Raw genomic sequence first — 19,373 nt, 5'->3', positions numbered from 1 at the left:
TCGTTTCCAAAATTACTGAATATTTAATCACTCATTTTGTGCTGTTTGTGAATGTAAACATTAAGATTAGATTAACACAGAAATACTGTAAAAGGTTTACATTTTACACTCATGGTCGCTGTTGAAATAATGTTTTGGGTGACGGGGAATAAATGTGACAAGAAAAAAAAATCTTTTTTCCCCTCATTTTCTAAAAGTATACAATTGAAACCGTTAACGTACTCCTTGTACATCGTTGTAATTGTCCAAATGTAGCAATGAGGACAACAAATTCATCCGAATGTCTTTTTTTTGCACAGTACACTTAAGTTCCAAGTTTACTCAAAGGTACAATACGTAGATGCATTACATCTTAAAGAACCACTGTAGTTTGTTTGGACTTCGAACCCACTCAAAATTAGTTATGCATTTTTCCAAAAAAGGGCTACATGATATGGACTGTAGCGCCACCGTGTGGGACATTAGTCTACCAACACGTTAATTTCATTCCTTGTTTTGAATTGGCTCGGTCGGATTCACATGACTCGGTGGCCTTAATAATGAACTTCTTGTTTTTATTTCTGGTTGAGCGTGGGCCCAAGCTCTAGCCCGAAGACAGCTGGGATACGTTCCGGCACGCCCGCGACCCTCGTGAGAAGAAGAAGCTCAAGAGAATGCAAAGTTCCTTTTTCCAGTCGTTCATGTTCCGACTACTGAGGTATGCAAATCGAGTCGAGGCGTCGCTTCCCGGCTTCCGGGCGTGGCACGCAGCGAGAGGCGGGAGATGACAGGTCGCAGGTAGCGTCAGGTTGCTAACCGGCCTTATCAGGTAGAATCGCGTAAGGGAAGCAAAGCAACTACTAAAAGGCAAGCCTGGAACTTGTGAATAGGACGGTCAAATATTCCGTATTACGTGCGCCGTGTTTGTTTAGTCGCTGGGCGGAAGGAAGGGGGGGGAAACTCGGGGGAACTATAATTATCTGCAAGAGTCATTTTTCTCCTCCAATTTTCTTTGGAGACGGCGACGCTTGCTAGCAACGTCGAGGCTCGCAACTACTGAGCGAAACAAGAACAGAAACGGACCCAACTAATCCAAGAACGATTGAAGCGTTCACTTATTGATCCTGTCAAATAGCGACTTCATTGTTTGTTTGGCCGGCTTCCAGTTCAAGTTTGCGGTGAGTTTGCCTACTTCAATCACACTCATTTTGTTCTACACTGCATTTGAACGTACTTGTTGCTGTCTTGATAACACGGAACCTTTGCAGCCGATCCTCGGGGATGGGCTTGGGGGGTCGTCCAGTTCTCCACCTTGCATTGTTTGCCCCGAAAGAAACAAGCCAGTGGTTTTCCCAAATCTGAATGGAGGCCCGTGTTCTATATCAAAAATCAAACTAACAAAAAACAAACTCAAACACCATATCAAACACAAGGCCCGGGGGCCAGATTTGGCCCGCCACGTCATTTTACGCGGCTTGCCAAAGCACATTATGTGCAGTCATTTCATGTTTCTTGCTGAACTACCAAAATTGGGAATTGCCTTTGCTTTTAAAAACCTTGAAAAATATACGACGAGTAATTTGCTGTAACCGATGCTCTTCAAAATAGATTTGAGCAAACCGATTGTTTTGCCACCGCACCAGTACGCAGTGGTGATGGGCGACGTGGACCTAGAGCAGCAGGAACCCTTCCCCGTAGAGCGACAAGATGAGAAGCGGGACCTCCCCGACGGGAGACGCAAGTTGGGATGCTGCGACAAGTTCCAGCAAAGCGTCTCCAGGTGGATGCTTCCAGAAGACGCCCGCAGCACCTACCTGCAGAGAGCCAACTGCTGCCCGCCACCCGTTTTCATCATCGCCATCAGTGTCGTCGAGGTAGGAGATCCGGAAACGACAAATTAACGTTGACGGACAAAATGTTCTCAATGAGCTTCGGCGCACACTAACCCGTCGGCGTTGTGTTTTTGTCGCTAGCTGTCCATGTTCATTTACTACGCCGTGTGGAAGCCGCAGAAGCAGTGGGTGACTCTGGAGGAAGGCATCTGGAACAGCCGCCTCACCTACCGGGCCGAGTACAGGCAGGAAGCGTGGCGTTTTCTCTCCTACATGTTTGTCCACGCCGGGTGAGTGCGGCCGAACATACGTGTGAAGGAAAACAATCGGTGCATCTTGCCTTTGACCTCCAAACCAGCTGCTTGACCTTGGAAGCCTCGCTTTCAGGAGAAGTGGAGTGTGAAAAACACGGCTGCTTTTCCATGGAGGAAACCACCACCACTCACTGTTCTAAAATTCAAACCGAAATGTAAACAGTGGATCGTTAAAAGGTGCAACTGTCAGTTCCCGGTGCTATTTCTGTATTGAACACATATGCAAGACGCATTGTCCTACTGGACGCAGGCATGGTCAAATGTACGCTAGTTTGAACAATATGCTAGCAAGCACGCCCACACTAGCATATGATTTTGGTTCACTTCATATTTAACAACCGAACGGTACTAACGTTCCAATGATTCCATTAAGTGTGGAGCACATCGTGGGCAACCTGTTCATGCAACTGCTTCTGGGTATCCCCTTGGAGCTGGTCCATAAAGGCTTTGAGGTGGGAATGGTGTACCTGGCCGGAGTCTTGGCGGGTGAGTAACGCTCTCGGCACGTGACTCGGTTTTGACACGTTTTTAGAAACGTAGAGTACGTCCACGCTAAAACATCATTTTCGCCACGTCATCATTTCCGCCATCCACTCAGGCTCGCTGGCAAGTTCCATCTTTGATCCCCTCAGCGCCCTGGTGGGGGCTTCCGGGGGGGTCTACGCCCTCATCGGAGGCTACTTCATGAACGCCGTGGTGGTGAGCCGCCTTACGTGCACGATGGTCATTGAGGAAAGACTCAGCGGTAGACCTTTTTTTTCTATTTTATTTTTTTAACTTGATGCAGAATTTCCGAGAGATGATCCCGCTGCTCGGTGTCTTTCGCATCCTTGTCATCGTGATTATTGGTAGGCAGACATTTTGTATTTTCTTTCATTCGTTTTTTTCCCCCCCTTTTATTGAGTGGCATGTTGTGTGTCGCAGTGGGCGTGGACTTTGGCTTCGCCTTCTACAGAAGATTTGCCGGCGATGAGGGCGGTATGAAGGTACGTGCGGCTGCTTGCTGTGTTTGCTACATACCCAAACGACTCGCCTCCAGCCCGCCACGCCCACCTCTCCCACTCAATGGCTGACGCGCTTCTTTAGCTTCCTTTCGTGGTACATACGCTGATCAGGTTTCAACTTGATTCATGCCGCCTGTAGCTTCTCATCTCTGAAAAGCATTTGAGAAGTCAACTGCGCCTCCACGGGTCGAAACGGCATGCTGATGAATGTTGCATTTGCAGAATACAAGTTAAGCAACGAAATGCATCCCTTTTTAGCCATCTCAGGGAGGGGCCATTTTGCCACTTGCTGTCGGCTGAAAATGACCTGTTGCTCAGGAAGTTAACTAATTTACTAATGAACAGCCAACTAACCAGTGAGCTTTGCCAGTAATTTCAACTACCCAAGTGTCTAAAATAACTAATCTTTCTGATTAGCTGGTAGCTTGCTAACTTGCCAACTAATAAATGGCTGAGTTATTTACTAACAATGAGCTAACCAACTCTGTAAAGAATCAAATGGATAATCTCATAGCTAGATGTCAAGCTAATGCTTCACTGATAGCAGGCGCTTGAAGTAGTTTAACCCCGCGGTGGTTCCTGTGGCGGCCAGGTGTCGTTCGTGGCTCATTTCGGTGGGATCGTCGCAGGAATGACGGTGGGCTACGTGTTCTTTAGCGACTACAACAAGAAGCTGCTGAAGGACCCTCGTTTCTGGATGTGTATCGTGGGCTACCTAGTTTTCTTCCTCTTTGCCGTGATTTTCAACATTTTCATCTCGCCCGCTGCATCTTAGCATAGCCACTCAATTATTTATTTGTAATTCATTTCTAGGTTGATACTGTACTCGGTGCCTTACCTCTTTACCATTTTACACATAGCATTTTATTGTCATTTAATACGTCATATTAAAAAGTGTCCCATTTTCAGTCCGTCTGTGTTACTATGACGCTTACACATTAGCTAAAATGTGATTGTAGGTTACAGCTAGCCAATTTAGTAACCCGCTTACTACCAGCTAGCTAGCAGCCATTTTCAATACCGTAACTCGGGTATCACTCATTTTTTGTCGCCGGCCACTTCGGAGTTACGGCTTCCCTCGGAGGGCCGGCCGATGAAAAATCTCAACGACAATTTGACATTCCGGTCCAGATTTCAGCAAGGATCGTGAAAGTTGAAACATGATTTGCTCCAGCCGTTCACCAAAATAATTAAACCACTAAATAGCATGTGCAAAACATGTTTTAATAATTTCATAAACTCACAGAAAGGTGACAAAATGTAAGATCTACTTTTGTGTCTATTTAAGTCAACCACAACAAAAATATACAGCCCTTAGTGAATACAGTACAGGTACTGCGGTTCTACATGCAAATGACTTCCATTTTGGTGTTCTGCTTCGTTGCAATGAGTTACAATCACTTTACGCTGTCAAGATTTATATACATAGGTAACATTACAACCTGATCATATTGGTTTTACTCTGGAAGTGATTTGTGTGTCATTAAATATTAAGGTGTCATAATGTGTGTAGTGACAAAAAAAGGCACTTTTTTTAATTACGCCAGCAAACTTAAAAAAAAACGTAAAGCAACTCCACCCCCCCATCTGAAGTCTATTCCGCAACAGTGCCGTCTTCAGGTGGCTCATGGCGCTGCAGCTAGAGGAAGAAGACATGATGAACAACTAGACAATACAACTGAAAACTAGTGAATGTAACAAAAAAAAAAACCCACCCCCAAGAAACCCCAACCCTGAAGTTGGCCATAAACGTGGTGCAGTTTATATGTATAACATCAAACTTAGAACGTTGACTCTGGCGAGGTAAATACATAAAATTCTCTGAATTTGGGAGCTTTATTTTGAAAATTTCACTGGCAAAAGTCTGACATTGTTGCAATGTGGAAATGGGATGTGGTAACTACTTTCCAAGATGTGGCCCGTTCAAGTTTGGAATGTGAATGAAGGTGAACGTTGTCGGTTGAACGTCTGGAGAAAGTGGCAAACTGGGAACATTGTACACTTACTCTGGCTTTGAGGTCAAGGTTCTCCTCCTCCAGACGGGCACACCTCTGCCTCAGGTCCACCACTTCCTGCTGCAGAGCCTCCGTGTCAGCCTCCGTTAGGCCGGGCGTGCCAAGGTGCTGCTTGACAAATCTGGACGTTTGGGGTTAAAGAGATCTACAGCGGTCTTCCTACTGAACACAGCACTTATCTTGACGTCATTTAGCTTTGCCCTGCTTTGTTTAGCAACGAGGATACTCCAGAGCGTTGGTAGGCTTCTCTGGTTGTTCGTACAGCGCTACTAAAACTGAAATAGATATGGATTAATACAAATACAACACGCAACATTACATTACATGGTGGCTGTTTAACTTGCATTAAAATGAAGAGTGCAATGAATTTTGTTTGCTTTATTAAACAAAAATTATGATTAAAAAACGAATAGGCTTATTTTTCCGATTTTCTGAGAGTTCTAATAATTAAAAAACAGGGTTAGCATTAGTCACTTGTGAATGGACAGGCTGATATCAGGCGGGCCGCTGTTCAGGATTAAATAAATCAATGGGGACGGGAGCATGTGCAACTTTGGATCCACAAGAAAAAATATATATGAACAGTATATACGTGCTATATTATCTAAAAACAATCGTTATCTTACCACTGGTTAGACTGTCAACAACACCAGCTTTTTCCAAATATCGCCGAAACTGCTCTCTCTTATGGTCTGGAGCCTGTCGACGTGGTTACGGGGGGAAGAAACAAAGAAATAAAAGAATGAATGAATTCCGAAATCACGAAAACCAAACATGGACGTAGGTTTCGTCATAAAACTCAACTTTGGCGTACTTTGTAAAACTGAAACGATATAAATTCACACTTCTTCAGTATTTTGTTGCCAACAAACGTAATCAAAAGTGCAGGTGCGCGACTGATTGTTAATTGAAATGCTGAAATGATTGTTAATCGATGCTGGTGTGCGCATTAATAATAACTCCCCGTCAACGGTTTGAATAAAATAAAATAAACTTGCCTTATAATGTGACATGTTGACGCAGAATGTACAAATGTGTCACCATAAATACGGCGACTGTATTGTTTTGCTTTCGTCCGGCTTGGAAACGAAGCTCGCCGCCGTAGACTATTGCAGATCTGGAGTCAGCGATGGCAACATCCGATTCAGACCGGAAGTAGAATTATTTTCAAATAATTTGGATTACTCAATTGTATTGTTTTTTGGGTTTGTGGTGTCTTGCTACATCTTATTACGGTCAGTAAAAAACTCAAAACAATCCAACCTGTTTTCACATTCTTGTTTCGTCGTACTAATAACATCACCGATGTTCGACTCGATTCTCACTTTGAAACGCTGCCGTGTCGTCGCGCTAGTTTCTTTTATTTACAAGTATACATACATGATAAGTGGCGTGCGTTGTTTTAAGTCTTTACGATTATTTGACTGTAAAAACGAATAACACTGACGCAGTATCTTACGTCATTTCTAAACTTGTTACGCAGACTGAGTCTGTGTTTACTCATTGTGTTTGTGAAAGGTGATCTACTTGAGATAGATACTCATAGAAATAATATATTTACTGTCAAAAGTTTTCACTTCCAGAATATTTGATTGATTGAACTAACACAACATCCAGAACAAAATCAAAGACAAAGATACACAGTGCATATCTAAGTTCAGTGCAGTTAGAGCCTGCCATGCATATTTTTGGAATGTGGGAGGAAACCGGAGTACCCGGAGAAAACCCACGCAGGCCCGGGGAGAACAGTCTAACTCCACACAGGCAGGCCGGGGCTGGAATTGAACCCGTACCTCTCTGCACTGTGAAGTCGACGTGCTCAACACGACGGGCCGCACGCACCTCAATCATTTCTGATATTTTGACGAGTCCTTGAACGTCTCAATGTTTTGTCGCCATCTGTCGGTGCCGCGTCCCCTCCCATTTAAGTACTACTTGAGGCGTATATTCAGTTTTAGAAGTTGTTCCGTAATTACGAAGATGAAATAATTGAGATTATGCCAGGTAAGAGAATAAGATTAAAAAAGTGTGGAAGAATGCTTATTTTGAGCGTCGCAAGCCAAGTCACGAAACAAGTCAGGTGACAGCGACTAGCACACTCTGGAGTGACAAGTGATCTGGACCAATCGCATTCCAAGTCACGAAACAAGTCAGGTGACAGCGACTAGCACACTCTGGAGTGACAAGTGATCTGGACCAATCGCATTTCACTATGGAGGCCAAGGCTAATCTTATTTCGTATTGGAAACCAGTCAACCAACCAGAACCGAGAAGGGCGGGATAAAAGTATTTCTTTTTCCAAGGGAGAGGAAATCCGAAGGAAACGTGTGGGTTCGAGCGCCGTGTTTGTCACTCCAATGGAGCAATAAGTACCCTATAGTCGCACTGTCTGGCGGCTGCACGTGAGGTGAATTCCGTCGCTGAAAACACGGGCGTGTTGGCCGACAAGTGAAGGTTGGCGTGGGGCCCGGGAAGGAGGAGGAGTGGGGATATCAGCGGGGATACCACCCGGGGGATAAGGCGACCGTCGCTTTTGGCCGAAAATGTCGATCCAGTACGAGGTGGAGCAGCTTGCCGGCAGTTACGGGGTAGCCGACTCGTTTCCCAAAGACTTCGGCTACGGGGACGAAGAGGCGGATATCGAGGACAGCCCGGCGCCGTCCGACAGCAAGCCGAGGATCCTGCTCATGGGGCTGAGGAGAAGTGGCAAGTCATCCATACAGAAGGTGTGCTAGCCTGGCCGACAAGCTCGCTTCGTCGTGGCACGTCGCTCCAAATATCACACGCAGTCACCAAAGTACAGCACTGTTCGCGACCGGCCAGCTAGCCCCAATGCTAAGCTAAATATCGTCTCCGAGTGGTAGTGGGTTGTAAATGATTAACTAGCGGGCCAGAGGGGGCTCAGTGCATCTCCCTGATTATGTGGACATAACATCATGTGACTTTTAAACGGTATTGAACAGTTTCCTCACTGGCCTCAGCACACCAAAACAGCCGCACCTTCCCCTTCCTGTCAGGTGGTGGTTCTCAAAAGTTTTGACACAACGTTGCACTTCTAAAAGTACTTCTCTTTGCGATTGCTGTCGTCACAAATGACATAAAAAACAGTAGTGTAGTCCCCCCAAGTGTTCATCAGAAACGACGGCATTCTTGTCTTGACTCAACCATGCGGCGCAGTTTGAACTGTAACACTGCTCAAATAGAGGTAAGTATAATTGTTGCGCTTGAAATTAAAAAAGGGGGGAAAAAAACACTTGTGTGCTATTTTTAAAAGAGACCCGTGGGTTTTTTACATGGTCCTAGGGTGCTACCTGGTGCGTTGGTGACCCTGCACTAGAGGGGAGCTTACATATTAGTAATACAAAGTTGGAGAATCGCTTTTGAGGCATCTTAAAGGTTCTTGAATTCAAACTGTTGAGGAACGGCATCCGTTTGACTAGACACGGCCAGTTCTGTGATATTTTTCATATTGGTGGACAAATGTAGCACACGTCCAGAGGTGGGCGCGCAGTTTCTTTGCGGTCATCGGCTCTGAGTATGCCCGGCACACATGCGACATGGCTTTTTGGCGCCTCACCGGGCACACGCTTAAGCAGCGGTGCCAAAACGGGCTGAAATGTTGTCAACACGGTCTTTGGTTTTGTGCCTTGCAGGTGGTGTTCCACAAAATGTCGCCGAACGAGACTTTGTTCCTTGAGAGCACCAACAAGATCTACAAGGATGACATCTCCAGCAGCTCTTTCGTCAACTTCCAGATCTGGGACTTCCCGGGCCAGGTGGACTTCTTCGACCCCACCTTCGACTACGAGATGATCTTCAGGGGAACCGGAGCCCTCATCTTTGTCATCGACGCTCAGGTGACGCCCGCGGCCAAACGGCCTGCAAAATACACGGGCGGAATTCCTTCTTGCTTAATGCGCTGAAACTTCCTGGATGGCCAACCCTGAAAGCGCTCTCGAAAGGCTGTCGAGTTGAGGACGAACCCGAATGATTTCTTCCTCGTTGTGTTTCTTGCCAGGACGACTACGTGGAGGCCCTGGGGCGACTCCACTTGACTGTGTCGCGGGCGTTCCGGGTCAACCCGGAGATCAACTTCGAAGTGTTCATCCACAAGGTGGACGGCCTCTCGGACGACCACAAGATCGAGACCCAGCGGGACATCCACCAGAGGGCCAACGACGACCTGGCCGACGCCAGCCTGGAGAAGCTCCATCTCAGGTAGGCCTCGCCGAGCGTTGGGGGTAGGCTGGAGGCCACGAGGAGTTCATGAGCCGGTGCGACATCGACGACGGTATTTGGGATTTGAGCCGTTGGCCGTAAACGAAGCACCTTCACGTGAAGCTCATCAATCGTGTTGGCGAACAGATCCAGACGTGATATTGCGCTGGAGATTCTCATGAGCTTTGCAATTTGCCGCGTCGCTGTGACATACCATTTGTTTGCTCTAACGGGGGAAACCCCCCCCCCCCAACTCATTTCTAGCAGCTGTCAGGGCTTCCTTTGAGCATGACGCACACAGTAAACACTTCTGATTTGCTTATCACTGATAAGATAAGATAAGATAAGATAAGATATCCTTTATTCGTCCCACAATGGGGAAATTTACAGCCTCCAGCAGCAAGAATGTATGTAGAAAGAATAAAGAATTCCATATTTATTATTATTTCTGCCTTTATTGTGTCATTGGGTTAGATGGCAGCAGGGAACTTTCCATCATTAGCCCCCCCCCCCCCCCCCCAAAAAAAAAGCATGCTTGCTGCAAGGTGATGATTGCCGTTCCCAGTTGATGCTTCATGCCAACACAGGTTGTGTGCAGTATTTTCCAACTTTTACCTCCAGTGATTGCGTCGAGTGACTCTCAACGGCTCCCGTCTCGTCACACCGTCGCCACGTGACCGTCGGCTCGTTTCTTATTTTCAGGATGTGAGCCGCTTCCTCGTTTCCTTCTGTTCCTTTTTTAATGTTGGTCTTTTTTTTTTTTTTTTAGCTTTTACTTGACGAGCATCTACGACCACTCCATCTTCGAGGCCTTCAGCAAGGTGGTGCAGAAGCTGATCCCGCAGCTGCCCACGCTGGAGAACCTGCTCAACATCTTCATTTCTGTGAGCGAAGCTTGTTCGATGCCTCTCGCCGCTTTGTTTGTTGCCCTCAATGGCTGAAAATGGCGCGTTCCTTCCCTTCCAGAATTCAGGGATCGAGAAGGCCTTCCTGTTCGACGTGGTGAGCAAGATCTACATCGCCACCGACAGCTCTCCTGTGGACATGCAGTCGTACGAGCTGTGCTGCGACATGATCGACGTGGTCATCGACGTTTCCTGCATCTACGGGTGAGCGCTGGTCTCGGGTCATCCAATCAAATTCAAGAAAAGCCGACTTGAACATTTTAACTTGGTTTGGAGTTCAACAGAGGCACTTGAAATTGCGGCGGCTTTGTGCTAACTCATTTTTACACGACTTTGAATGGGACAGGGTCATTCTGAACACACTTGTGCAACCACATAGCAATATGATCCCCCCCCCCCCCCCCGACCCCCCCACTTGAGTTGTTAAGCTTGTAGGTCACATTAAAGGTGGAAAAAGACAACGATAAATGATTGATCTTGGAATCCTTGTTTATATTCATTCATTCATTCATCTTCCTAACCGCTTGATCCTCACTAGGGTCGCGGGGGGTGCTGGAGCCCATCCCAGCTGTCTTCGGGCAGTAGGTGGGGGACACCCTGAATCGGTTGCCAGCCAACCGCAGAGCACACAGAGACGAACAACCATTCGCACTCACACTCACACCTATGGACAATTTAGAGTGTTCAATCAGCCTGCCACGCATATTTTTGGAATGTGGGAGGAAACCGGAGCACCCGGAGAAAACCCACGCAGGCCCGGGGAGAACATGCAAACTCCACACAGGGAGGCCGGAGCTGGAAATCGAACCCGGTACCTCTGCACTGTGAAGCCCACGTGCTAACCACTGGACTACCGGGCCGCCTTCCTTGTTTATATTAAAAAAAAATACATTTGACCTAGGGTGTGCAGACTTTTTCTATCGATTACATGAAAGATGAAAAAGAGAAATTAACAAACAAGGAAGCATCACCCTTTGTTTATCATCTTCATAAGAAAATAAAGAAGACCACAAATCTTTTGCTCTCTTTTTTTTTTTCTTCCCCCAGGCTGAGGGAGGACGGCAGCGGCAGTGCTTACGACAAGGAGTCCATGGCCATCATCAAGCTCAACAACACCACCGTGCTCTACCTGAAGGAGGTCACCAAGTTCTTGGCGCTCGTATGCATCCTCAGGGAAGAAAGCTTTGAGCGCAAAGGTATGCCCAAACAAGTCGCTTTATAAAAAACAAAAAATTCAAATGGTATTAAGACAAAGCGGAATATATTCATGGCGAGAATATTTCTTTCAAGTGACATTCAAAATTGATTTTGTTGTTTTAAAATAAGTGTAAAAATGTACAAATGGCAAAAAAAAAAAACGCTTAGGAAAAAAACAACATGAATTAATCTATGGTTTTAATTGAGGGAAAAAAATCGGATTGCAAATTGTCTTTGTAAACGCCAAAGTTTCACGTCACCTGGGCCCCTCTCTTGTCAGGCTTGATCGACTACAACTTCCACTGTTTCCGCAAGGCCATCCACGAAGTGTTTGAGGTGGGCGTTTTGTCGCAGCGCCCGCTCGGGACGCTGCCCGCGGGCTCGCCGGCGCGCGGCAAGGCCGTCGCGCTCAACGGCACGCCGCGCAACACCGTCTAAGACTCGGGACACTCGCAAAAGACGCTCAGGACCAGCCAAAGGAAGAGGCCGAGGCCCCGGGCGCTCAGCCTGGCCTCAAGCGGCTCCCCGCAGCAGACCGGGATTTTCTTTCTTGGTCGTTTCAAGACGACCGTCGGGAGGGACCAACGGTCGCCCGCGTCGGCGGGATGCTGACGCACCCACTCGTCCACTTGTCAAGGAAATCCAAAAATGAACACTGAAGGTAAGGCACGTGGGAACGATGGCCTTACCGAAGCATCCGAGTCGCACCTCACCCCGCCCCGCCCCGACCCCACCCCCATTGCTGCCGAGACACCGCTTCCTGTGATTGCACGCGTGGAGAGAGCACGCTCGAAAGAGATTGGATGTGTGTGCGCGACTGCACCCGAATGCACGTGGGAAGATGCCTTTGTGTGTCGGGTTGAGCTGGTGTGATTTTGTGTGTTGTTATTGTTGTTGTTGTTCTTCTTCTTCTTCTCAATAAAGGCAACTAATTCCATGCTCGGAATAATGATTGTCGTTTGTAACGCACTTGACTTTGGAGTCAGCCAATCCTCCACTCGGCGTCTCAGCCAGTTGGTCCAGAACGCTGCTGCTCCAGAACATCGCTCCTACTCTGCCGCCCCCCCGCCCTCTCCATTTTAGAGTTCTTTTATTGACTTTCAAATCTTCAAATGGCCTCACCCCACCTCACCGCTCTGAGCTCCTTCCACACAATGACGAGTTTTTTTTTAATTTAATGGATGCCTTTTTTTTATTATGTCAGGGTCTATTTATACAAATCAACATTCATAACTATTTTTTGGGGGGGGTTAAGTATGAATTCTGAATTGCTTGTTTGACCTTGTGACGTTTACCCCGTGACTTGTTCTGAAACCGCGAGATGGTGCTGTCGGACCGTTTGAAATATTGCAGCTTCGCCAGGCCTATTCGTGTGGATCAATAATGCGGGGGGGACAAATAGCATCTTTGTGTATATATAGAAGCATACACGTCCCTCCATTCTAGCCCCAATTGAATGCCTCGTTGCACCTTGAAAATCTGTCTTTCACGTTGACTGAAAGAACATTCCAGATGACAGCCATAATTCGTCCTTGATGTGAGTCGATGGCACGAGACGAGCCATTTCATGTTCCGTGCACATAAAAGCAACAAGTGCAGAGTCCAAAAATCCTCCCAATCATTGTCGGTGTCCATGACAGCCGACGCTTCACACACAACTGAGCCGCAATAAAACACAGATCGCTATTTCTTTTTTTTTTTTTTTTTGCCCTTATCCACTTCATGAAGGCAGCCATTTATTGAGGGAAAATACACGCTGGCTTTAATCGCGTTTGTCGCTCTCTGGCGTGGATTCTCAGGCGCTAATATCAGCTCAATTATGCATCCGCATGCGGCCAGGCCACGTTGGGGGGGGGGGGGGGGGGGGGGGGAGAAAGGGTGGGCTCGTGAATTCCGGCAAACGGAAGCCTCCGCTCACATGATGACGACGCCGGTCGTACTCGACGTGTCGTGATTTGTTTGTTTAAAGGTCACGTTTTGAAACGGGAACAATCTGACGTCACAGTACACGAATTGCTCCTTCCCAAAGACAGCCACGTTCACTTTCGCTTCATTTCATTCATCGATTACGATTCGTGACCCCATCGAGCTCGAGCAAGAGCGAACGTGTTGACTGGCGGTTCTCTCCGTCCTTAATCTGCTGCGTGACGCAACAGCAATAAAAGTTACAAAAGTAAAATTCAGTGCAGTCATAAAAGTAAAAAATATATATTTTCAAGTTTAAAAAGTAGTGGAGAAATTGTTGTCGGCTTTACCTTCGTAAAAACAGTAATTTAAAAATTACAAGAGCAAATAAATTGGAAATATACAGCAATTAAAGTCACTGCAATAGAATATGTGGACAAAGTTACTGGAAAAAAATATTCCTGTGTTCCTTTCATAACTATGCATATCTTTATTCCAGCTGTCTTTGAAATGTTTTTTTTCTTCACGCGATGGCTCACTGTCCATATGTGTCGTTCCAACCATTAGGCTCTTAATAAATCGCCGCCGTTATCTGCCATCTTTTATTAGCTGCTGGGGAACGAGGGCCGCAAAATGAATTTTACAGCCCAATACAAGACGCGTGACTTCATTTGTTAGATTATCCGGCAAATTATTCACACATACGGTAAACCCATATTTCGTTGCAGTTCGGTCATTGCATATTCACAGATTGGCGATTTGTCATTATATAGTTAACTTTTTTATTTCGCTTTGACTTTCTTTTTTTGTGAATTCTTATTCACTTTATTTTAATTACATTTTAGAGCAGGTTTCTCTTCTCTTTGTCTTTCCTTCTGTATGGATGTACTGTACAGCAATTCTGAAATCATTACTCTAAAAATTAACCCCAAAAGCTTATGTATGATATTAACCGAGAAAAAGTTTACGTTTCATTTTCGATTTTAGTTTATTTTGGGGACGCGTTTATTTGTTTCAATGTTAGTTTAGCGAATAGTTCTTTGTTCGTGGGTGATGTGACGTCATTTTGTGCTAGTGTTAAAAGCAGCATGCTAGCTAAAATGATCAACGAGCCTCATTTAAAGGCAGTTTGTTGATTACATTCGTTTCTTTAACACGGCTTCCTTGTTGTGTACGTGCTCGATGCACTGGTGGGCGCTTGATGATCCTCTTCGTTTTAAGTGTTGTGCCGCCATCTTCTGGTATCGATATGCAATTCCAAACCCCTTTTTGGGAGGATGCCCCAATCGTTTGTTGATTTTTTTGTGGCAAGGCTGGCTACCGAGCCCCCATTTATGATGGCGGCTCACCGTGCATACGAACAATTAAAAAAAACATTTTAAAAAAGTGCTTCAGTAAACATAATGCAGAATGCTCAGTGGGGTCTTCATTTTGCCGGGCGTTTCTTCTGGCGGCAATTGGAGGCAAGGATGAGGTTTTGTTTGTGTTTTCGTGTTGGTATGAAAAGTATTTGACATACTTCTTCTTCGCAAATTAAGCTTATTAGATGTAACGAGGACACACCATTAATTCAATGGCCTCTCCTTGTTGACAATTTGAAAACATTGGGAAAATGAGCTTTAAAAAGAAAATGCTTGGATACCCCCCCCCCCCCCCCACACACACCCCCATCCCCTTTCCTTCTAGTTGATTTGAAGACGGCTGTCTATTGTGAGTCACATGGGTTAGAAAAAAAAAGATTAGCATGTCTCCCTCATAGTCAGGAAGTCAGCCGGGCCAGATTCCATCTTCCTACAACTTTAATGATGTCGAATATTTGTCCGTGCGGTAGTTAGCAGGTCACGTTCTGGTTGGCGCGGAACGATTCTAAACCGTTTCATTCAGGAGTTACCTTTCACAAAGACTTACACTTCAATGACTCCAAAATTTGGCCACAGTGGTGAGCAGGATCCTTTACATCCAGCTTAATCGCTATGAAGTATCATGCTTGTATCAGCGATATTGCCCCTGTATGGATTTAGTATTGGATCAATAGCCAATTTTGCAGTGTTAGATTTAACAATTTGATTTGGGTCCGCCTGAATTATTGTCAAATACGGGCGTCAGTATCGGCAATGCTGGCCTTCTCGTTACAAATGGGCAATACCGGCGTTGTATTGACACAAGACCACTTCAGCCACTCGGAGTGTCGGGTTTGGCAGTGAAGAGGCCTAAAAATATCGCGATCGGCCACAGCAGCTCTGTGATGACTTGGTGTCAAATTGATGCAAAAATCCTGCAGTATCAGATTTAAAATTTGGATGATGCATTGAGCGTAATTATTAAAAAGAATGAGGTATCGGTATTGTTTTAGTCTCGGAGTGATTGCAAATCCTGCAGTATGAGACGGGACTCAAAGGGCACGCCTTGCGCTTTGTATTGACTTGGGCGATTCGATGCTGACACCACTAGTGTGTATGAGAGACGGTCACATGATCGAGCAGAGTCCAAAAAAGGTCTCCAGAGCGTATGCGTTTTTTTCATGCATATCGCCAGCATATCTTGGCCTTGTTACACCAACACAGACGACGGAGCAGTCAGCCGTCGCTTCGCTTACAATGCACGCGGCCTCGGTGAACATGCGTGTGGCTTTTTCTTTCTTTTTGTTCACTGCGAGGGTGTTTGCGCACCCTCGTTAAAATAGGCGTCGCTCAGCCGAGGATGTTCTGCTCGTTTTGCAGGAAGCAGAAAATAGTGAATGTCAAAGAGGGAGCATATGAAGTGGCAGCTTTGCGCGACCACGCGGTTATCGACAGCTTGTCAGCAGCCTGCAGCCATTTGTTGGGAAATTTGAGAAAGGGGGGGGGGGGGGTTAAAAATAAATATTTATTCTTTTCTCAAAAGGCTGCTGCGATATTGTGTCCTGCTGCGTCTTCTTCGTCTACGTCTTGCTGGATAGCGCGCTTCAGCTTCGGCAGAAAAAAGAGAAAAAGAGAAAAAGAGATTCCCCTTTCATTTTGTCGCATAGTGTGTTTAAAACAAATCAACTGCTGAGAAGCATTTGGGAGCAAGATGGCGGCTTTAAAAAAAAGAAACAAACAAAAAATGCTGACAATGCTTCCCAAAAGTTCTTCAAACTAGCTTTTGAAAACATCTGGTCCTCATATGATGAATTACAGTTTAGAATAATCAATAAGACCCCCTACGTTCCCCCTCCCCCAAAAAAAGAAACAATACTAATTTCCTTCCGGTTTGAAAGTAGCACATAAGTAAATGGGAAGGGAAATAACCCACAAAGTATTCATCTTTTAATCTATATATTTAATATCTATTCTGATATGAATAAACTATGTTGGTTGGTTTTTGACCAAGTTGGACGTTTTTCGGGGGTAAACGAGTGAAAACGAACGTGTCTTTAGAGCGATTTGATTCCATTTCGAAGGACCACTTTAACGTCCCACCTTGACATGGGAATCCACGAAACCTTGGCAACAAATGCTTTGAGGAGTTCACGCGTTCATCGCCTTTACAATGTTGCACTAATAACTACACTTGTGTTTTCCTCTTTGCCCGTTTGTGACCAAGCCCCGCCCCCCACACATCCCGACAGCGTGGAAATATCGACCACGCCCCTTCACGTTCATCAAGCGGTTCGGCCCACTTAACGCCAGGTGAGGAGGACGCTTCCCTCATCCCGTTTGCGTTACAGCGGAAAAGCGAGAAAACAAAGCAAAGCAACTCAAAAACGGATTCATTCAAAGAAAGGCGGACGTGAGCTGACCGTTCATGGACGTAAGCCACAAAATGTCATCGACAACGGACGATTGTCGGACACTCCGAAACGTGCTTGGTGGGGGTTCCTCGTTTCCAGGAAAGACCTTCTCGTCCCACTGGAGCGTTTGAGAAAGGTAAGCAAGCGTTTTTTTTTTTTTTGGGAAAGAACCCACGGCGGTCTGCTCGCATGGTTGCAGGGGACGTTTCCAATTGAACGTTGACAGTGACGTCACGACGCGACAGGCCTCTGAACGGGCGACCTGGCTTGTGGTTTGCTCAGGATTTTTTTGTGCGTCGTTTCAGCCCCCCTCCATCATTCCTGGCAGCAGTTGTTCATTCCTGATTGATTTTTTCCAAAAGCCTTGGACTGCAGCTTTTTTCATGTCCTCCGTTTTTGGTTTGCTTGTCCAGCTTGGTGCCATGAATAATTGACCTGGAAATAGCCAATTGTCAATTTTATGTTTATGCTTTTGTGGGTTAACTTGTTAATTCCATTACAAAAAAATTCTACAACATAGCGTGCAGATTGTTCTGGTTTACAGGCTGCGGTGGATTCGTCTTTGGTATCTTATGACGGAAAATCAGTTGGTTCTCGAATGGGTCAATCCTCTGTTATCTGCCCATGTCTGAAAATGTGCCACGTGAGCTGTTGTTCGAAACGATGCAACTGATTCAGGCGATGGGTCCCAGTCGATCCCACTCGGCTCCTCCGTCGAGTGACGATCGGCTCGGCTGAGCTAAGATCAAGGGTCTCTTTTTCAAGCTGCGTCAGGGATATCCACATTTTTTTTTTTTGCCTAAGCCTCACATCAAGAAAAATAGAAGAAATTGCGATTCGCAGCACTGCATTTAATTGGTATTTGTGTCATAATCAAATATATTGAAAATTGGCAACATTCTGAAAATGTAGAAATTTTCATTAAACTTGTTACATACAGTAAAATGCAAAAATTAAGGGTTGACCAGGTACCATTTAATGGGCCACGGGCTGGACTTTTGCCACATCCATGGTGTCTGAACCAAAGGGTAAGCAGAGCTGCATTGAGTTTTATTGGCTGCACCGTGAGCAGCGTTTGCTTCCGACAGGTGCTGCTCAATGTGGTTGTTGACGTCCACATGCACACAGTGTAGGATATAAAGTCCTGCAAGTAAAAAAATACGCTTATTCTCTTGATGGATCCTCATCGCGCCCCCCCTCCCCCAACCCCTCGCCCTAATTTTTCATATCCAAGCTCCACTTGAGTTGAATTCAGGACTGTCCATTGGCCCAGCATTCTATGCAGCCAGTTTCCTAAGCGCTCATGTGCATGAGACGGGACCACCCCCTCAGATGCATGTCATAAAAATTTCTATTAAGATGTCTTGGAACTATTTTAAATCGTGAAAAAAAAGTGTGTGTGTGTGGGGGGGGGGCAGGGACATATGTCTCCCTTAATGCGGTTCTGCATCACACAACTTGCTGGATCGTGGCCTGCACTGGAGCCTCTTGCTCAATCTGCATTTCATCCCTGCTCTCAACCATCGTGTGTGACGTCCTCGGTTTTGTATTCGTGCTTCCACGCACACACACACAGCAGGAGTTGGGCCTACAGCCCTCCTGGGTGTTTTGCGGGTCGGATTCACATCGCTGACTCCTCTGACTGCGCCATTGTTATTTAAATGTGCGAGGGCGATCAGCGGCGGGCATTAATGGCATCCGCAAGACACACACACACACTCACACACACACACACACACTTGAGTGTCAGCCTTGTGGCTGCACCTTGAGGGCCACATGAATAACAAATAGCAGGCGACTATTTTCAGCGTTTGGGCCGCATTAGTCAGCAGTCTTCTCCCCGCTGCCAAACATTTGAAAGCGGGAGGCTTGTAATGGTTAAGTCGGGACGCGCGACTGATTAAAGTTGGTCCAAGTGGGATGGGGGGGGGGGGGGGGCGGGATGATTTTTTAAAAAATTTGGTCCCGTCAAGGCTAATCAGAGGTCAGTCGGAGCATGCGAGGTGATGGTATTGTTTTAACACCGGTGAAGATTCCCAGCAACCCCCCCGCCCCCGCTTCCACTCACTAAAATTGGATGAGACAGGCACCTGTGGCCATAAAAACCTCACTGCTGTTGGAATTGGTGGACGCACTGCTTCTCAACTTGGTGACCTGATACAATTATAGGAGGCTTATTGATCGGGCACAGGAATTTTGGGCCTGCCGTCCATTTTTCAGTGTTACAAATGAGATGGGACATGCCCAATAAGA

At 46.1% G+C, this 19,373-nt stretch overlaps 3 protein-coding genes across 7 annotated transcripts; 2 read left to right on the top strand and 1 right to left on the bottom strand.

Moving 5' to 3' along the window:
* The first annotated feature begins 567 nt into the window (after positions 1–567).
* rhbdl2 (rhomboid, veinlet-like 2 (Drosophila)) lies at positions 568–4,040 on the top strand. 4 transcript variants are annotated; one of them, XM_052065988.1, is made up of 8 exons: positions 568–697; positions 1,623–1,853; positions 1,953–2,101; positions 2,499–2,611; positions 2,724–2,824; positions 2,913–2,973; positions 3,050–3,111; positions 3,722–4,040. In XM_052065988.1, the coding sequence occupies exons 2-8, from the start codon at positions 1,635–1,637 to the stop codon at positions 3,902–3,904; spliced, it is 888 nt and encodes a 295-aa protein (XP_051921948.1). In that variant the 5' UTR covers positions 568–697; positions 1,623–1,634; the 3' UTR covers positions 3,905–4,040. The 4 variants fall into 4 exon arrangements, with proteins under 4 accessions (XP_051921948.1, XP_051921949.1, XP_051921947.1 ...); XM_052065987.1 differs by lacking the exon at positions 568–697 and adding an exon at positions 736–1,157; XM_052065986.1 differs by lacking the exon at positions 568–697 and adding an exon at positions 737–1,157 and having other exon boundaries at positions 1,588–1,853.
* A 292-nt stretch (positions 4,041–4,332) lies between these two features.
* Positions 4,333–6,380, bottom strand: LOC127601034 (c-Myc-binding protein-like). The gene is made up of 5 exons (XM_052066015.1): positions 6,143–6,380; positions 5,771–5,843; positions 5,371–5,419; positions 5,136–5,265; positions 4,333–4,768 (listed from the first exon to the last, which is right to left on the bottom strand). The coding sequence occupies exons 1-5, from the start codon at positions 6,155–6,157 to the stop codon at positions 4,724–4,726; spliced, it is 312 nt and encodes a 103-aa protein (XP_051921975.1). The 5' UTR covers positions 6,158–6,380; the 3' UTR covers positions 4,333–4,723.
* A 971-nt stretch (positions 6,381–7,351) lies between these two features.
* Positions 7,352–12,401, top strand: rragca (Ras-related GTP binding Ca). Of its 2 annotated transcripts, none has more exons than XM_052065970.1 (7): positions 7,352–7,870; positions 8,798–9,001; positions 9,163–9,362; positions 10,132–10,246; positions 10,329–10,471; positions 11,315–11,463; positions 11,745–12,401. In XM_052065970.1, exons 1-7 carry the CDS (start codon positions 7,688–7,690, stop codon positions 11,900–11,902), a joined length of 1,152 nt encoding a protein of 383 aa, XP_051921930.1. In that variant the 5' UTR covers positions 7,352–7,687; the 3' UTR covers positions 11,903–12,401. The 2 variants fall into 2 exon arrangements, with proteins under 2 accessions (XP_051921930.1, XP_051921931.1); XM_052065971.1 differs by lacking the exon at positions 7,352–7,870 and adding an exon at positions 8,234–8,349.
* The last annotated feature ends 6,972 nt before the right edge of the window (positions 12,402–19,373 follow it).

Source organism: Hippocampus zosterae, chromosome 5 (genome assembly GCF_025434085.1).
Source record: "Hippocampus zosterae strain Florida chromosome 5, ASM2543408v3, whole genome shotgun sequence".
Taxonomy (NCBI): domain Eukaryota; kingdom Metazoa; phylum Chordata; class Actinopteri; order Syngnathiformes; family Syngnathidae; genus Hippocampus; species Hippocampus zosterae.
This window is presented reverse-complemented; position numbering and strand designations above follow the sequence as displayed.